Source organism: Triplophysa rosa, linkage group LG10 (genome assembly GCF_024868665.1).
Source record: "Triplophysa rosa linkage group LG10, Trosa_1v2, whole genome shotgun sequence".
Taxonomy (NCBI): Eukaryota; Metazoa; Chordata; class Actinopteri; order Cypriniformes; family Nemacheilidae; genus Triplophysa; species Triplophysa rosa.
The window spans coordinates 20,941,987-20,959,961 of record NC_079899.1 but is presented as its reverse complement, the minus strand read 5'-3'; the positions used below and the strand labels follow the sequence as shown (position 1 = coordinate 20,959,961).

Below are 17,975 nucleotides of genomic sequence, written 5' to 3'. Positions count from 1 at the left end.
ACTGTAATTATGGAAGACCAGACTACTTCAAAACATCTTCGTAATTTGATGATGTCGGTAAGAGAAACTGCCGCTTAGATGTTTGGAGAATCAGACTCTTCTACAGTAGTACAGAGAAAGGAAGAGCAACTATGCCCTGGCAAAAAAACACATCCAACATAAGTGGTCATGGACCGGGCCATAATTATCCCTGCAAAGGCTTGTGGGTAATGAATCTACAAAGAAAAGCCACCTGCAGGAAAGAGCACTCAAATGTCACACGCTGACAGACTGACTAAATAGGCTTAAGTGGAACGGCTCCTGAAACCATGTGAATCTGAAAACAAGCAAGCAGCGACTCAGACAACAGTCAAGTGTTTTTAACAGTGTCTGCTGCTCTATCCTGTTTGGTTTTGTGAAATTAGCTGAAAAATAAAAGTTGGCCAGCTTCAATACAAACAACGAATGGTATCTCTACACATTAAAGCATAAAATGTTATGTCCTGATGAAATACACTTGTACAGGCCGAGCTGTTTTATGTCCTGCAAAGTGTTATGTAATACAAATATAAATAAATGTCCCTGACACCCTCCAGATGGCCAAACCACCCCACAGAGGCCAGCTCCGGCCACGGCATGACAAGCCAGACTAAGAGACCTTTGACCACCCCCGCACTGACCCAACACCAGTTTTCTGACCACAGGGTCACCACGCCCGCCACCTGGACTGTTATATGTGCAGTTTCAATGAACGCACAGGAAAACCTTGTCTTGTTATGGTTAACAGGTGTTATTTGTGGTTGCTTTGTGACTACTAAACAGTGAGACGCTAAAAACCATTAATTGTTTTTAGAAACCTCTTCAAGGAGTTTTTTCTTTTTAAGTATTGCCTGTAGACGGAAGGATAAATATGTTGATATATTGTTTTTCTAGGTCATTGCCTGTTTCTGTTAACTTTATATTACATAAAGAGGAAAGTTTGCATCAACAATCTAACAATCTGTGAACACTAAACAAAACCAAAATACACGGTCAGTCAAAAATGTGCACAGGCTTGACTGAATTTATTAAACCTTTTATTTTATTTTTTTATTTTAATTCTCTTTAATACTTGTGCCTAAATGCTTTACAAAAATCCTTTATTAAGAAAGTACATATAATAATTTTGTTTTTTGAACACAAGTTTTTTTAAGAGGTAAGCTTTTAACAACAATTTATAAGTTGAGCTGATTTTTCGTTTTTCGCAGGAAATGTCAACGTTATTTGACTTCAACCCACATAAAGATAAGTATGTGAAGTAACCAGCAATTTTGTTTCGAACCGAGACGGCGAGAGTTACAGATTTCCAAAATATGTTTATTATTTATTTATTAAAAATCCATTTATTAGTTTAGGTCAAGTTGTGTTCAAACTTTTGACTGGTAGTGTCAAAATATCCACATCTACAAGCCTCATCATGGAACACTAGAGATCATTACCTCAGATTGAGTGACAGGGGTCTGACTGATGCCATCGTTCACTGACTTCCAAGAGCGTCCGGTGAGGACACACGCAAATAGAGGGTAGAGATCCCCTGCACTTAATCGCCTGCTGTAACGCTCGATGCCCTTCATATCTCCCCTTATCAAACTCTGCCATAACTTGCAGTAGTTTAGCCTGAAGTCCTGCTTCAGCACCTTGGACAGGGAAACAAATGTTTCAGCGTTAGCATTGGGCATTAAAATAAATAAAATACAATTGATGTTATTTTCTTCTTGCTTCAGCTTTAATTCCACTTGTAAACATGGCTTGGTAAACTCCATTTACTGTTTAGCTCTTTGCGAAAATGTTCTCGCATGCTCTCTCATTTGTCGCTTTGGATAAAAGCATCTGCAAAATAAATAAATGTAAAATTGAAGTATGTAAGTGTCTCTACATGACAAAATAACTAAAAATGGCTAAAATAGTAGATAACATTTTAATAATGAAAAATCCTTTAATAATCCAACAATGTTAGCTGTTAAGAGTCAGATGTCTTGAACTGAATGTTTGTTTTGTGCTTTTTCATTTAGCGTTTGTTGTTGTTGGCATTACAGAAAGATGGGATTACTTGATAGTTGCTGAAATGATGTTTTGGGCAACTCAATAATGAATTCTGCAAATGTGAAAGACAGCAAATCCCTCACTGAGATAAAGGGAACTCATTGAAACATTGCTAGGACTGCACCATTTCAATCAATTACTATAGAGACAGCCCATTATACAGAGTGGTACAAAAATGTATAACATTTAATACCAGTCACTTATGAGACTCACTGGGGTCTGGCACAGAGTTTGTGCGTGTTTGCATATCTGTTTGTGGTAGGAATACTGGAAAAGTGCAGTTTCTAAAACAAACCACAGCTTTAGGGACACTCAAATAAAACACTTTCAGTTTGCGATAGCGCATACAGGCTCGGCCCAAGAGCCGGCGGGTGAATAATGAGGTGTAATAAGTGATGAATCCGAGTCTGCGCCAGCCTCAGCCGATGTCTTACCTGATACAGACCGTGATCGAGTAACACAATTTCCGTCTTATTGCTCTCAGGACCTTTTCGAACCAGCACATTGCCAGGGTGAGGATCACAGTGCACAAAACCGTGGACGAATATCATCTCACTGTACATCTTGCCCAAGTTCTGGGAGATCTGATCAAACGAGAAAATGAAAAAGATTTAAAAAAATTGTATTCAATATGAGAATGAGATTATTTAAATAGAACACTACTAAACATTAAGCCACTGTGCTTGTGCCAGATATACAACCTCATGCCAGTAAAAAGGCAAAAAGCGACTTGACTTGAAAAAAGAAATGTACATTGACAGTTTTCCCCCTTTTTTATCAAAAAGAAACTTGTCAAGCATTGAAATATTACTGTACGTCAGCTCAATCGTCCACTTGTACGAGCTGACAGATCCTGACCTCCCCAATATGGCGGAAATAGTCAAAACCCTTAAAGGGACAGTTCACCCAAAAATGAAAATTCTGTCATCATTTACTCACCCTCTTGTCATTTAAAACCTGTATGGCTTTCTTCTGCAGAACACAAAAGAAGATATTTAGAAGATTTTTGTCACTGAACAACGGCGGTACCCATCCACTTCTATTGTAAAAACACAAAACCAATATAAGTCAATGGGTTCCGCCGTTGTTCGGTTAAATAATTTTTTGGGTGAACTATCCCTTTAATGTGGCATCTATGCATTTTACAGTACGCTAATAAACAAAATAAATGTACAAGCAGAAACCAACAAACCCTTAAAAGGCCATGAAGAATATACAACGAACATAATAACAACATGGCTGCATAAGCCCTGAATTCAAGCAAATCAGGAGTCCGTTTATCATCACATAATGCGTTTGGCTGAAGACTCCAAGAGGAGAAAGTATTTATTATAAAACAACCCCCAACGCAATTATTCCACCCACACTGGGTCTTTGAAGATAAATTGGGATAATCATCGCCCCTCAGTGTGTTATAATGCAGACAGTCAGTGTGAAGTAGAATTAGAAATATCATTGTGTAGCACAGAGAACAAGCGTCTATTCAAACTCATCTGTCTGGAGCTTATAGTTCAGCCCAATGAACGGAATTATGTTATTTCATTTCAATAATACATGTATACCAGAGGCAACTGAAGCTCTTAATGGACTAGTCGATTTATTTAACATTTTATACACAATGGTAATTTAAAATGCAAAAAAAGGATGGTAAAGTTTTTCTTGAATTCTAAATAGTACAATTTCTTAAAATGATTTCGATCAATTTGGCTATAAAAGGAGTAGTTCACTTTAAAATAAGCCCCCTTGACTTCCCATAGTAGGAATAAAAATGACTATGGAAAGTCAATGGGGGCTTATTTTGAAGTGAATTATTCTTATTCTTATTCTATTTTATTATTATTATTTAAATAGATTATTTCTAGGTCTTCTAATCCAGGTCCTTTGCCGTCTCATGTCTACAGCTCTGCTTACTTGTATTACTATGGTAGTAATGTGATGAGGTGGCTCAAAGCAATAGGTTTTAAATGGGAGCGGATGTGTGGCAAGTCACACATTGAGCATGCAGAAATGTATCCGCTTGTGCAACTGTGATTCATTGTATTTTTTATTTTATTTTTTGAGGTTGTCATCCTGGCGAGAGTGGTGATCTACACCTATGATGTCATCCAAAATGTGAAACAATGAAAGGCTGTGTGACTCAGACACAAGACTGGCTGCTCCGAGCTATCAGAATGACCAAAGCTGCGTGAATGACAAAGCACTGTAGAAAATTAAAAAAGCAAATCAAACGTTTACTTAATATTTGCCTCGTATTAACACCAATGAAAACCAGACTGTTCAGATCAGAGACAGACAGACATATTTGGATCAGTAACTTGCTTTGTTTTTGCAAAGCTAAATCCTAAAAAGGTCATTTTTATGATTTAAAAAAACTTTTCTTCTCATGTGCGTGAATGTATTTAAATATTTACACAACCTAAGCAAAGTATGCAGAAAGGTCATGTACTCACTAACTTACCCAAAGCTCACAATAATAATCACTACACTAAGAGCAATGCATCATGGGATGGCGGAGGATCCCCAAAGGCCTGATTGGGCATGCATAGATGGCGGGAGGAGGTTTAGTATGCTAATAAACACTTCGGGATGCGGCGAATGAGAAGCTCATCAACCGTGCCCTTGGAGGGAAGACGCAGACGAATATCCCAAGGCAGGGCACCACGCGAAGGGTATGCAAAAGGCAGATTAAAAGAAGTTTATGTGGACCAAATTGAACTTGACGCGGTGGTTAAGGGTACTTAAAAATGAAGTGAAGAGATTTAAAAGGTCAATTCTTCGTGATGTTGGACAATGATTATATACACTGTCATGAAGAAGAATAGCAAAAAGAAGAAAATTGTAATCTATTTCATCTTTCGAGGAAATAGGCAGAAAATTGTGATCCAGAAAAGGTCATCAGGACCTGTGAACCCTAACTGGTGGGCAAGAGGCCATCACAACAACAAATATTTGTCATTGATTGAAGAGCGCGCCAATGAAGTGCAAAATTAGCCCGCAGTGTGGCAAACAAAGGTTCGGTCTATCTCCCAATCCCTTCTCTCTCCGTGTCTCTGTGCCGACTTTCCAGGATCTATCTCTAATCTCTTTTTCCACTGGTGGAGGAATGCATGCATGCAGGGAATAAATCATATTTTCTGTCCCATTTCACCAAACTGATGATTCGGTTTCCCTGACAACTTCACCAGCGCTGAATCCCAAAGAAGCAGGGGGAAAAGAGGAGGGGGAATTCCTGACATCAGCCAACGCGCACATGCACCTCAGACGTGAGTTATTGTATTGCGGAGAGAGAGGGCTGGTGCAGCCGTACACGTACATGCGGTCGGAATGACTCAGCGCAGCACTCCTCTAATGCTGGGGTCTTTCTTTTAGAAGAACCCTGCGCTCACACGTCCGTCACATGCTACGCCAGGGGGTGAGAGGTAACAGCAAGCTAAAAATACTCTTCAGATATAGTCTCGATCTAGGTCTAAAACTACAGATGGATTTATTATTTGTTATTAATATTAATATTGTTTCTTATTATGTTCCCCATTTGGTTACAGTAGAAAAATGAAAAATATTACTTGCAACTGGTCATTGGCTTTCATTGACCAACTGAGCTATTTTGATTCTGTTTTATTGATGGTTAAAGTTATAACCAGTGGAAAATATTTTTTTATTTAAAAGTCATACGGTTTGTGTCATTGGGCTATCCAAAATAATGTGCCACTCGCATAGTAGGTAAACGTAGGATTTAAAGTGATAGTCCGCCCAAAAATGAAAATTCTGTCATCATTTACTCAACCTCTTGTTGTGTCAAACCTGTATGATTTTCTTTCTTCCGCAGAACACAAAAGAATATTTTGAAGAATGCTGTTAACCGGCACCCTTTCACTTGGTTTCGTGTCCACACAACAAAAGTGAATAGGTACCGGCGCTGTTTGGTTATCAACTTCCTTTAAAATATCTTCTTTTGTGTTCTGCGAAAGAAAGAAAGTCATACAGGTCTAAAATGACAAGAGGGTGAGTAAATGATGACAGAATTTCATTTAGTTAATTTTTGGGTGAACTATCACTTTCATTTTTTAATACTTGAAATAGTTACTTCTGAGAATTTTTGAGAAATTGCCTTATCAAGTACCATTAATGATAAGACAACAAACCTCCCAGTTTTCTCACCTGGAGTTACAAAGTATGACATTTTTTTCTCAATGTGTGTGTGTAGAATTTTACTATAGTACTATAGTACACACTGGAACACGAGGGGCGCTCATCCAGCCTGTGGATCAGGAACAGGACAGCTCCTTTCAAAAGCATGCTAAAAATAGACAGCGCAGAAAAAGTGAGACGGTAGACGAGGCAGGTACAGGCATTCATCCCTGCACTTGCTCCGTCTTCCTTTTAAAGTCACCTTCGCATTTGGTTGAGGATGTGGCTCGTGTCACAGGACGCAGAGAAATCACATGACTGAGAGCCTCTATTTGGGCAGAGAATAAGAAATGGAGACGAATAAGAAAGCTGTGCCTGTGGGTAAGCTGGGTCGAGCCCTTATTCTTGCAAACGCTGCAGAATGTGTCACATGACCATATATTTAGAAAAAACATTGTTTACAAATGCATGTGATGACATGCACGAGAAAATGTGCATATTTTTATGCTAAACACAGTCAAATTTATACATTAATACATAGGAGAATATACATATAATACATTACCAATACAGAAGTTAAATTTAATTGTATAAATAATAAATATAGTAATAAAATGTATTTAATTTTTCAGTTAAATTTAAAAAGCCAAAATGTCAAAATGAGATAAGATGCGTCATATCAGGTGGGTTTTTTTTTATTCAAATATAACAACTCAATATCATATGCTGTTGCAAAAAAATGTCGTGTTAAATGTCGTGAAATTGTAACGCATACGGTCTACTCAAGAGGACATCTGAAAATCTCTTAAAATCTCGTTTAACATTTCTAAACACCAATAAAAACACACAAAAACAAAAAATCATGACATAAATTCATGCATGATAGGGTTAAAATATTCGGAATAATAAACATCCTAGCTGATTTAATAAAATACAACATTCTAGACAACAACAAAAAGCGGCACATCTTACCCCACTCTCCCCCAACGTGTGCATGTGTTATCATCATTTAAGAAGACGACCGCGTGGATGACGTCTACCTGAGCATTAGCTGAACACAGCTGGCCTGTCGCATCGCGCTAGATTGAATTTTTTCAGAAGGGAAGATGCAATTACTACTACTGGGGCTCTTGACACAGAATAAAAACTCTCCATATGGACCTCTTCTGCCAGCCGAGTGAATATCACGGCATTGTGGCACGGCACAACGACACGGAACAAGCAGAAAGATAAAAAACACCTCAAAATCACTCTTCTTTTCACTATCTGGAATAACCAGATGGTTGTGCAGAAAAGCGGAAGTGTTACAGACGATTCACAAAATAAAGGCTATTTTTGTCCTAGGACATGTCTTAAAAGAAATTTAAAGCCTGCAGAGAGAATAAAAATCAGTGGGAGGAGACAACGGCAACAAAGAGCTCAGGGCTGCGTTTCCCAAAAGCATCGTAACCTTAAGTTGAACCATTTAACTTAAAACCATTGTCACCAATGGAGCTACGACCAACGTAGGCTTACGATGCTTTTGGGAAACGCAGCCCAGATTAGGTGCGGTTAAACCGTTTCCAGATCATTGGTCTGTGATGCATATGATCTGAAAGACTCAAACAACTACTCCCAAATATCTCATCCTTTCTGGATGACCAACCAACAATTCACCCTTGTGCAAAGCACCCTGACAAATACTCAATCATAGAGACGTTTCACAAAACATAGAGCTATGTTACTCCAATCCAACATCTTATTAACAGAGACGATATAAAGTGAATGTCACTGGGTTTGCATCTAAAGCAGATGTATTTAAATCTTTCAGTTGTAATCTTGATCCTGCGTTGATCAATACCAGGCAGGACACAGAAAGAAGCTTTTAACAAAGTGAAGCACTAAATCTAATGAGCTGCTCTCAGAGGTTGGCACACGGGCGGCTGAACTGGCAGATCTCAGAGGGAGATAAGAACGTCCGCCCCAGTGGCATCTTCAATCTCTCCCTCCACAACCCTGCGACACACGTTCACAATATCTCTGACAAATGCTTTTTATTACCAGTGAGTCTAACCTCATCTCTGGTCAGAAGAAAATGTGTTTTGAGAATCGAAAGGAAAATAAGGTTTCGAGTTGACCGTCCAATCTGACATCACAGGAATTTGTAAGTATTTTACGAAGTAGTTGTATAAATGTATATGATGTAAATTATACAAAACGTATGATTAATAGAAAAAATAAATAATAAATCACCACCAAACTACTGTAAATCATCACTGGTGTGAAAGCAAATCATACTAAAACATATGAATGAGTACAAATTTATACCAATTAGCCAACTCGTTGTTGTTTGGTTACCAATGCTCTTCAAAATATCTTCTTTTGTGTTCTGCAGAAGAAAGAAATAATGAAAGAATTTTCATTTTTGGGTGAACTATCCCTTATAGTCAATAATAACAGTGATATTGCCCTATCAAGCCCCACCCTTCATTACAAAACATGCCAGCCATGACGGTTCCCCTATTGAAGCCCCCTATACCAGTAGTTCTCAAACTGGGGGCCCCCCGAGATGTATTCGGGGGGCCACAGATTTTGTGAAATATAGAAATTGATCATAGATTTTATGCAATCAAACATCAGAAAAATAAGACAAAAGAATTGATGTTTCAGCATTGCATAACCGAATATGTTTTTGTTTAAATAAAAATGTTAAATTTAAGATTATAAGTCTTTATTTGGGGGGGGCCGCAAAGCGATGCACTCTACACAAAGGGGGCCTTACAACGAAAAAGTTTGAGAACCACTGCCCTATACAGTACATACCTGTTGACATCATATATGACATCACGCCTGACTGACTGAGCGTTACATGCAATTTGTGACTATACTTCCAAGGTGGCTCTCAGTGTTCAGTTAACAGCCCGGGCTGAGCGTCAGGTACTGAGAGGAGTGTTTGTTTCAATCTGCAGCCATGTCACCCAGTCCAAGACAAGCTGTCTTCCTTAATATCTCACCTCCGCCGCGCTTGTCAGCAGGGATTTCCTGTTAGGACGCCTCTGTTTGACCTAAATACTGACAACCGCAACACACGCACATGCACCGAGACGAGAAACGGCTCGTTTCCGGCACCTTGACACCTTCTGGAAAACTAGAGGAAAAAAAGGCCTGCATTCATAATATCAATTATACACTGTATCATTACCCGTAATTCCTATTCAACAGCGGGATATGCTGGCGGAGGCTTTATGTACTGTCAGCGTCGAACGCTGTCGACGTGTATAAACAAGCCTCGCAGTCACCTTAAACAGGACGAGGGGTCTGACAGGCAGAGAGCGGCGGAGCCGGGAAGAAGCCCTCCATTACAAGCTGCTAATGCATAACAACACGGAGCATTACCGAGAGGCCATTTATAGTCTCACATCCCATTAATCAATGACCAATGGGAAAAAGAGCCACCAGCAATGCAAACAATTGATCTCGAAGGGACGGCATCTTTCAATTATGGTAATTAATTACGTCTTTTCTATTTGTTATCTGGTGGGTTGGACAGGGGTGATGTTTGCGTGTGTGCGTTTCCGAGAAGGAGGCGATTCCTCACTGTCACACTGAAGCGTCACAGTCGAGATGTTTGATTGGATAAGGTGGAAGGAAACGTGTAAAATGGTCTTTTCTTTAGGTTGTTGATCATTCAGTGGAACAGTTGCAGGTAACAAGGATGCATGCTTGATACTGTTTAATAAAAAACACAAAGTATTTTGAAAATTAACATTGTTTAGAAGTATGCAATCTAAAATTTTATGAGGTAAAGTGCACATATATCAGTATATGTGTTACAGAGACAGTACACCCCAAAATGAAAATTCGTTTATCATTCCCTCGTGTCATTCCAAACCTGACCTCCATTGTATGGGCACAAAACCACTGAGACATTTCTTATAATTTCTTCTTCCACAGAAGAGTCATGAACAGATTTTGAATGACATATTGGTGAATAAATTGTACATTTTTATTTTGGGGGGAACTATCGCTTTAAAATAATAACAATAAAATGCTTAAATATTATTTTAGCCCAAACTAAAATAAAACAAGTGGCTTCTGTTATTGACATACAGGTATGCACATAAAAATCCCCAAAATTCTCTATGGTCAATCAATAATGTGGTAAACTACAATATTACAGCAATTACCTGCTTGCACTACGTTCTAAATAATGCCAATGTTTTTTCAAATCTATATAAAGTTGTAGTGAATTCGGTATAAGAGGCAATCTGTTAATGTGTCATTGGGGCAATAATGATGGAGATTTCATTGGCCTGGAGGCCATGCTGCCCAAACAACGGACAGTCATCAGTCAGTGTCAAAAAAGCTTAAATAGAGTGAGAACGACCGAAACAGAGAGAACGAAAGAGTAAGAGAGGAATTTAACCCCAGTCACTCATCATCTCTCACTAAATGACTATGCAAATGTTTATAGGCAGTATGTTAGAGAATACTGTGGTATAATGACGGTATAAGATTTATAATACGGTACCATAGTACGAACCATTCCATATGTGTAACATGCCTAAAAATCTATGGCAGTACCAATTTCTTACACAGTACGTCTTAAACACTGAGGAGATTATCAAGTGGTTCCAAACAATTCGTGCTTTTGTTTGGGTTATGTGGATTATTTCACACCTTTTATTGCGTTAATGACTCTTGGAGACCCACCACATCATTTTAACAAGCCTCACAACAGAGTTTCTCAGAGGGGACTCAACTTCCTGAGGAATATAATCGAGTTTAAGCCTTTTAATAGGCGCAACACTTGACAGCCGGCTTGACTCCAGCTCTGGCTCTGCTCTGTTTGACAGCTGTGTGTCTTCACCTCCTAATTACATACTTCATAATAATCACAAATAATATCAACACACACGCACCCTCTGCCAGACCCAGCGAGACCACAGCGAGGAGAGTACTTGTGTTTCGCTGAGTCATATTAAGAGCATTCACACATTTTTACAAATTAAAAGTCACATCCCATGCTTGTCTCTTTCCCTATCACTTCAAGTTATATTTTATCTACCCCTGTTCAAGGAAAAGTTTACCCCAAAATTTTAATTCTCTCATCATTTACTCAAATATAACTTTTTTTCTTCAGTTGAACACAAACTTAAAAACTGCATATTAAAATACAGTAAGGTTATATGGTATATAACAGTATGAGCTACAAACAGTATGAGCTACAAAACACACACAAATTCATCGATAATTTTTTGTTTGTGAAAGAAAGCGATTAATATTTTGTGCATATTTACATCAGAGCGATACAAATACGGCCACACTTCAGTCAATTCAAATCGTATTGGTTCTCGCATGTCTTGGGACGAGTCGTCATTTAAGCATTTTGTCATGGAACATATGATGACCAATGCGTCACCACATTTGAACATATCACTCGGATCTGTTCCGTTTACATTTCAAGTTCGCTAAAATATCCAAAATATAACATCTGGGATGACATGAGGGTGAGTAAATTATGACAGAATTTTAATCACTCTAATAAATAGTACCAGGTAAAAACTATCAGGTAGGTTTGGGGACAACTGTTTTGCCAAACAATGGAAGACTACAGTGTGGGAAATCTATAATATAAATATAATATAAATATACTGTACGGCAGTGAAAGAGCAAGCCAAAAAGTGGGTGAGGTATACACAGAGATGTAAAAATGGTTCTGAAGTGTTCACGGGAAAAAAACAGCATCAGGACCGATTTCACTGTCTCGGTCTCAGAGCAGCATGGATGCTGTAACGGATCCAGGAGCCTCCAGAGACCTCGTAGAGTAGCGATGGCCTCTCGCAGCAGCCCACAGGCTCATGTGGCTATTTAAAGAGCTCTCAATTCACGGTGATGTAGAAATCACAGCTAATAGAGTTAATTCCTCGCATTGAATCGGTCAGGCTCGCATTGCCTGACCCACAAGAATCGGTCCTCTGGGATTTGACGTAGAGGAAAGATATACGGAAAGGGGAGGGGTGGGACAGCGTTATCCGTGCGAATGCTCTTACCACACACACAGAAACGCTATAAATGCAGTGAGTACCCTTTTCATTTGAGATTGCTTCCTTTTCGCTAATGTGTTGACAAAGATATGAGCCAAAACCTTAAGTAAAATAGTCACTTTCTGAAATACCCAATAATGTGTTTTTCTTCCTCAACATAACTTCTTTGAATTATTGTCTTCAGAGGCTTTGCCAATAAATGATATTAAAAGCAATTAATTTCAAAAAAAGATCAATTTCTTAAGATATCCGGAAACTTATTTGCTTAAAAATTTTAATCGGTTACTAGCTCTTAGGAAGGACTAGGTATGTACTAGATACACAGTATCATTGAGCGATTAAAGGAGGGATGCACATAAGTAAGCCACGCACACTTATTTACATACTGTGCTACACACAGAATATAAGAATCTACATCCATACTGCCCAACCCTGGAACTATATATACTACGAATTCTCAAACATGAAGCCATTGTTAATGCTATCACAACAAAATCATCAGACCTTATGAACTCAGCTCAAGCAAAACGCCTTCTAGGACCCTGATAGTAAAGAAAATCAAATGCTCGGACATTCCAAGCACGTTAGCAGAACACAGGGAGAAAAGTCCATTCCGGCCATCATCAATCTTGTGATTACTTACACGCCAGCTCCCACACAGAAGCTCGCCGATGCCAGAGCCAGTTAATAATTCTATCCGTTTCAGACGTAGACTCCATCATTTATTATGTTCTGTATCTATCTCATCGGCTGTCTAATAACTCTCATCATCATTGGCTAATGCCAACGGCAGTCTTCAGCCCTGATAAAACGCTCGGCTACACTGTTCGCTTTATTTACTTTTGTGAGCCTTGTAAAAGCTGGCCAGTGTCTAAAGAGTACTGCAGGGTGGGAGCGGCCGAAATGATGTCTGTGATGCTGGGTAATATTACCTCGAGTTTAAATTGTTCTGCTCACATTTGGATGTAACATGTTACATGCAGTGGTTTTATAATGTACTCTTAGAGAGAGAGAGAGAGAGAGAGAGAGAGAGAGAGAGAGAGAGATGATTGACAGATTAAGCGGAAGTGACTGACCTCTTTCTGGACATGCAAGGACATAAAAATCAAATTACGTTTTTAACCATGTCACTTACTATGATGTCACTACAAGGAAAATAACATCAAATCACTATACATTCAATTACATTACATTAAATGATGCCGTTTGCATATACTGTTTGTTATGACATCACACACCACCACAACATAATATCATTGGATAAAGTGACATCATAGTGAGGAAAACAATGGTGTCATTGCATTACACATATCATGACATCATAATTTGGAAAATAACAGGATTTTCTGTCATATAATCCGCTACCTGTATTCCACTATCTATATTCAATCAGTATTTTTCTTTAAAACACAAAAACAAAGCTCTGGTCAATAAGAGAATTTCTCATTCTAACAACAGTGATCAGCATATGCTTTGGGAGTCATAGTATGAAATCTAACACTGATTGGAATTTCACAGAGCTAATTTCCCAAAGGCTCTTTTCCTATTTGCCAGGATTTCCAACCAACAAGCTGAAATTTAATAAAGCTTATAAAATGAGCATGCATGCAGTTTGTTATTTAAATGGATTGATAAACACACTGCTGACTGTTGGATAGGAAACATATAGCATCCCTTTTAAAAACGATGACGTTTTAATAATAGTCTGCAATTTAGTTTACAAATACATATAAAAATCATGTAACCAATAAACTTTATGTACTGTATGAAGAAACATCTGTAACATGGCATTTAATGTATTTTTCCATTTCTTTCGGCATAAAGTGCCCCGCTTGCTTTCCATGCATAACCGTGACTGTTTGTACGCTTTAAGGCAGAAAAATATGCGCTCTCTACCGTCTTCAGGTCCCGCTGCTCAAAGGCCCTTCCAGAGAGCAGACTCATTTCCTCCCAGCAGCCCCCAGCACTTCCCCACAGGCTTTGCTAACCACCCACAGCTCTGCTATTTCGAAATAAAGTGTCTTTTTAAGCAAGCGGGCTGCGCTGCCTTTTCAACCTGTTCCAATGAAGAGCGTCTCTTCAGCAAAACCCCACTGAGTGGCCACGTGGCACGCTCGCTAATACCACGATCACTTGCGTTCCCCGAACCTCTAAAACCCTCTTAAAACACTCGGTCGCGCACGCCAACCGCCTCGCGCACACGCTTCGGCATTAAAACGAGAGGCGGAAAATATAAGAGGAAGCGTTCGCTAAATTGCTCCACTTCAAATGAGTCTGATGAACCGAGCCCTTTGATTGCATTTCCAGGCCTATGCATAAAATTTCTCTTTTAAAACCCGTCCTCATTTGCCACGCCGCACCAGAAAACATCAGTTAATCAGCACCGCCCATAACCCAGCCTGCTATCTCCAGAAAAGACGGTTTAAAGAAAAACGCTCTGGCAGAAGAAATCCGAGCGGCGGCTGTGTGCGACACGGCGTAAAGGGAAATAAATGCCATGTGCACTCGTGTGTACCTGCGTGTGCGTGGGAGAGTGAGAGTGTGTGATAAATGCTTGATGTGCCAATCCACTCTGCGACCGATCGCTCCTCCGGCTTTCAAAGGTGCGCGGTGCCCTTTAAGCACGGCTCGCTGGCTTATGAGACCGGTTTCAGGCCGTGTTTACCCGTCTGTCAGGCTCACTGATGCCTGGGCGTACCACGATAAGGAAAGGTTGCCGTTTAAAGCTTCGGCAAGATTTGCAAAACAAACTGGCAGCAAACGCGCATATTAATTCAGTCAGACAAAACAGGCTGGAGGAAATCGAATGACAGAGAGGAACAAACAATGCGGGCGCTAAAATGATCCCATTTAGTCATTTAACAAAAGACAGCGGCCGGAGGAGTCTCCCTTTCGCTTGGCTTTTAACTCTCTCACTGTGTCTTCATATCGCCCTCACGTTCACAGAGAAGTGAAAACAATATACAATATGTACAATATCACATGTACAGTTTAGTTAAAGAGGACATTACTTTGCTTGTTTAATTAAGACTCACTTAATTTTGGGAAAAACAAGGCTAAAAATGAAAATTCTGTCACCATTTACTCACTCTCAAGTTGTTCCAAACCTGTATAAATTTCTTTATTCTGTTGAACACAAAAGAAGATTTTGGAAGAATGTTAGCAATTTTTAGTTCTTGGACATCATTCACTACCATAGTAGAACCAAATATTGTTTTTTTTGTTCTGTTGAACACACAATGAGATATTTTGAAGAATTTAGGAAAGCAAACAGTTCTGGGGCACCTCTGACTACCATTTATAAATGTCCTCTACTATAGTAGTCAATGATGTCCCAGAACTGAAAATTGCTAACATTCTCCCAAATATCTCTCTTTGTGTTCAGCAGAACAAAGTAATGTATACACTAGGTTTGGAACAACTTGAGGGGGAGTAAATGATGACAGAATTTTCAGTTTTGGTTGAACTATCCCTTTAATGTCTTATCTCATTTTGCTGTTCAGTATGCATCTTGATTTGAGAATTTTTAGACATTTGTACTGTAAGGTAATTTCAAGTAACACTTTACAATAAGGTTGTATTTGTTAACATTAGTAAATGCGTTAACTAACATGAACTAACAATAATCAGCTTTTCAGCATTTATTAATATTTGTTTATGCTAGTTCATGTCAATACAATTATTCACGTTAGTTCATGGCACATTAACTAACGTTAACAATTACGCCGTTTGATTTCAATAATGTTTTAGTAAATGCTGAAATTAACGTGAACTAAGGTTAATAAATGCTGTAAAAGTATTGTTCATTGTTAGTTCATGTAACTAATGAATTAACTAATCGTTAACAAATGAAGTATTGTTAAGCGTTACCGAATTTCATTTTTCCTAAAAAAAAAAACGTAAGAATCACCATCTACATTACTATATCAACCATTACTGTGATATAAAATGACTTATAACATACAATCTTGGTCATATCAACCCTACAATGAAACCGCTCACATTTTATTATTCACTTGCGTTTATTTTATTTGATGTTTGTCTTTATTATTTCGTACTTATTTCCCAGCTGCCCAACAAAAAGATAACTACTACTAGAAAATGTAAAATACGTAAAATATCCCCTTGCGAACACACGCTAGCTTATCGATCAACAGGCTATAAGCATCTGTTTCTCTGTGACTCTCAGGGCCCCACACAAGAGCCGTCTCACCTCGCATCGCCTCGGCTCTGTCGTCTACCTCTCTTTATCTGTCTCTATCCCCTCCCCTGGCCCCGCATAACTACAGATTAGCTAACTCGGCAGAGCCTTCGCTTCATTGTGCACAATCTCGCCAACACCTCTTACTGAAGCCTTTGTGTAAAACCCAGAGAACCAGAGTCACCTTAACGAAAGTGGAAAATTAAAAATGCCCTCGATCTCGCCGGCGAGTCCTTGTGCTGACAAAAGCGGCGGAGTAGAATAAATTGCAGCTGCGACAGAAAAACAGTCTACGATATAAATATGAAAAAGAGCCTGATTTAATTTAGTGCTCATCTGCTAAGGGCTAGAAAAATGAAATGAAATTTGAGAGGCATAATTCATCAAACCAAGCAGCCTCCATTTCGGTGGTGTCAGAGCCTTTCGGAGCAGGGCAAAGAGAAACGTCTTCAAAAGCTTGCAAAACCCCCGGCATCAAACGCTGTGTGGAACGTGACTGCTTCATTAACATTCCTGAACACTCTTGCACGATGAAATTAACATCAGCAAAGTGAAATTACTCATCAAGCGATCTTGAGTGGCAGAGTGGAGACTTGTGTGGTTTACTATCCCTTAAGTACCACTTCTGAGTGGTTATCTCCTGAAAAATTAAAACTTTAGTCTTGTCAAGCTGGTCTCCCAAACCATCCAGCTCATAATTTCCCAAAACTCCTCTGAATCCTGGTAAAAACAGGCTGGAGATCAGCTCAAGATCGCCAAATCAGCATCTAGGGAATTGAGAGGGTTTTTGAGGTATACAGATATAAGGGGCGTTATCTTACCTCATTGACATTGATACTATGTTTTCTCATGTATTCTCGATCGTTGACCTGACCGCCCTCAGCAAAGTCCATGGTAAGAATGCGCTTGGTGGAAAGTTCCCAGTGAATCTTTGGGATCTGCAGAAAAAAAGTAACAAATACAAACATCATCAGCACTCAGAAATCAGTTTTATTTAAAAAAATCATTGATTTATGGAGTTTTCAAATTATAAACATAGTTAAGAATCAAAATCTGCTAAGGTTTAATTAAATGTAACAAATTGCATTAAAAATTACAATCACTTATTTAAAAATCCAACAACATTTGATCAATCTTGTTATTTTCTTGATTTGTATGTAATATTCCAACAGGCAAAAGTTTTTGACAGATGTGATAACTTATTATAAAAATGTGCTGGAGACGTTAGAAATGTGTTTTTTTGTGTGCGTGCAGTTTGTTACACTTATATAATGGAATCAAGTTTATTTTGTTGCGCAAATACATTTCAAGTCAACGATGTTACATTCACATGTGGCAAATTCGTTTACTTGAAAATCAAATTGTTTTTTTACTCAGGAAAATACTGGAACATTATAACAAAAATCTTTTATTTAAACGCATGAAACACTGTAATAAATAATAGTGAAAACCATTTAAAAACTGTTTAAAGTCCCCGTGAACCGGAAGTTGCGATCGTTTTTACTTCCGTATTCTGACACATTTCCGAGTGAAAAGGAATTTCAATGGAGAAAATTTGT

General features: G+C 38.7%; 1 protein-coding gene across 1 annotated transcript in view; it reads right to left on the bottom strand.

Moving 5' to 3' along the window:
* Positions 1–17,975, bottom strand: part of adck1 (aarF domain containing kinase 1) — a 100,410-nt gene that overhangs the window by 28,148 nt on the left and 54,287 nt on the right. The window contains exons 7-9 of the mRNA XM_057344472.1: positions 17,238–17,354; positions 2,496–2,645; positions 1,458–1,655 (exon numbers count right to left, since the gene is read on the bottom strand). Of these exons, the coding sequence (XP_057200455.1) occupies positions 1,458–1,655; positions 2,496–2,645; positions 17,238–17,354 (465 nt within the window). The remainder of the gene's footprint in view (positions 1–1,457; positions 1,656–2,495; positions 2,646–17,237; positions 17,355–17,975) is intronic.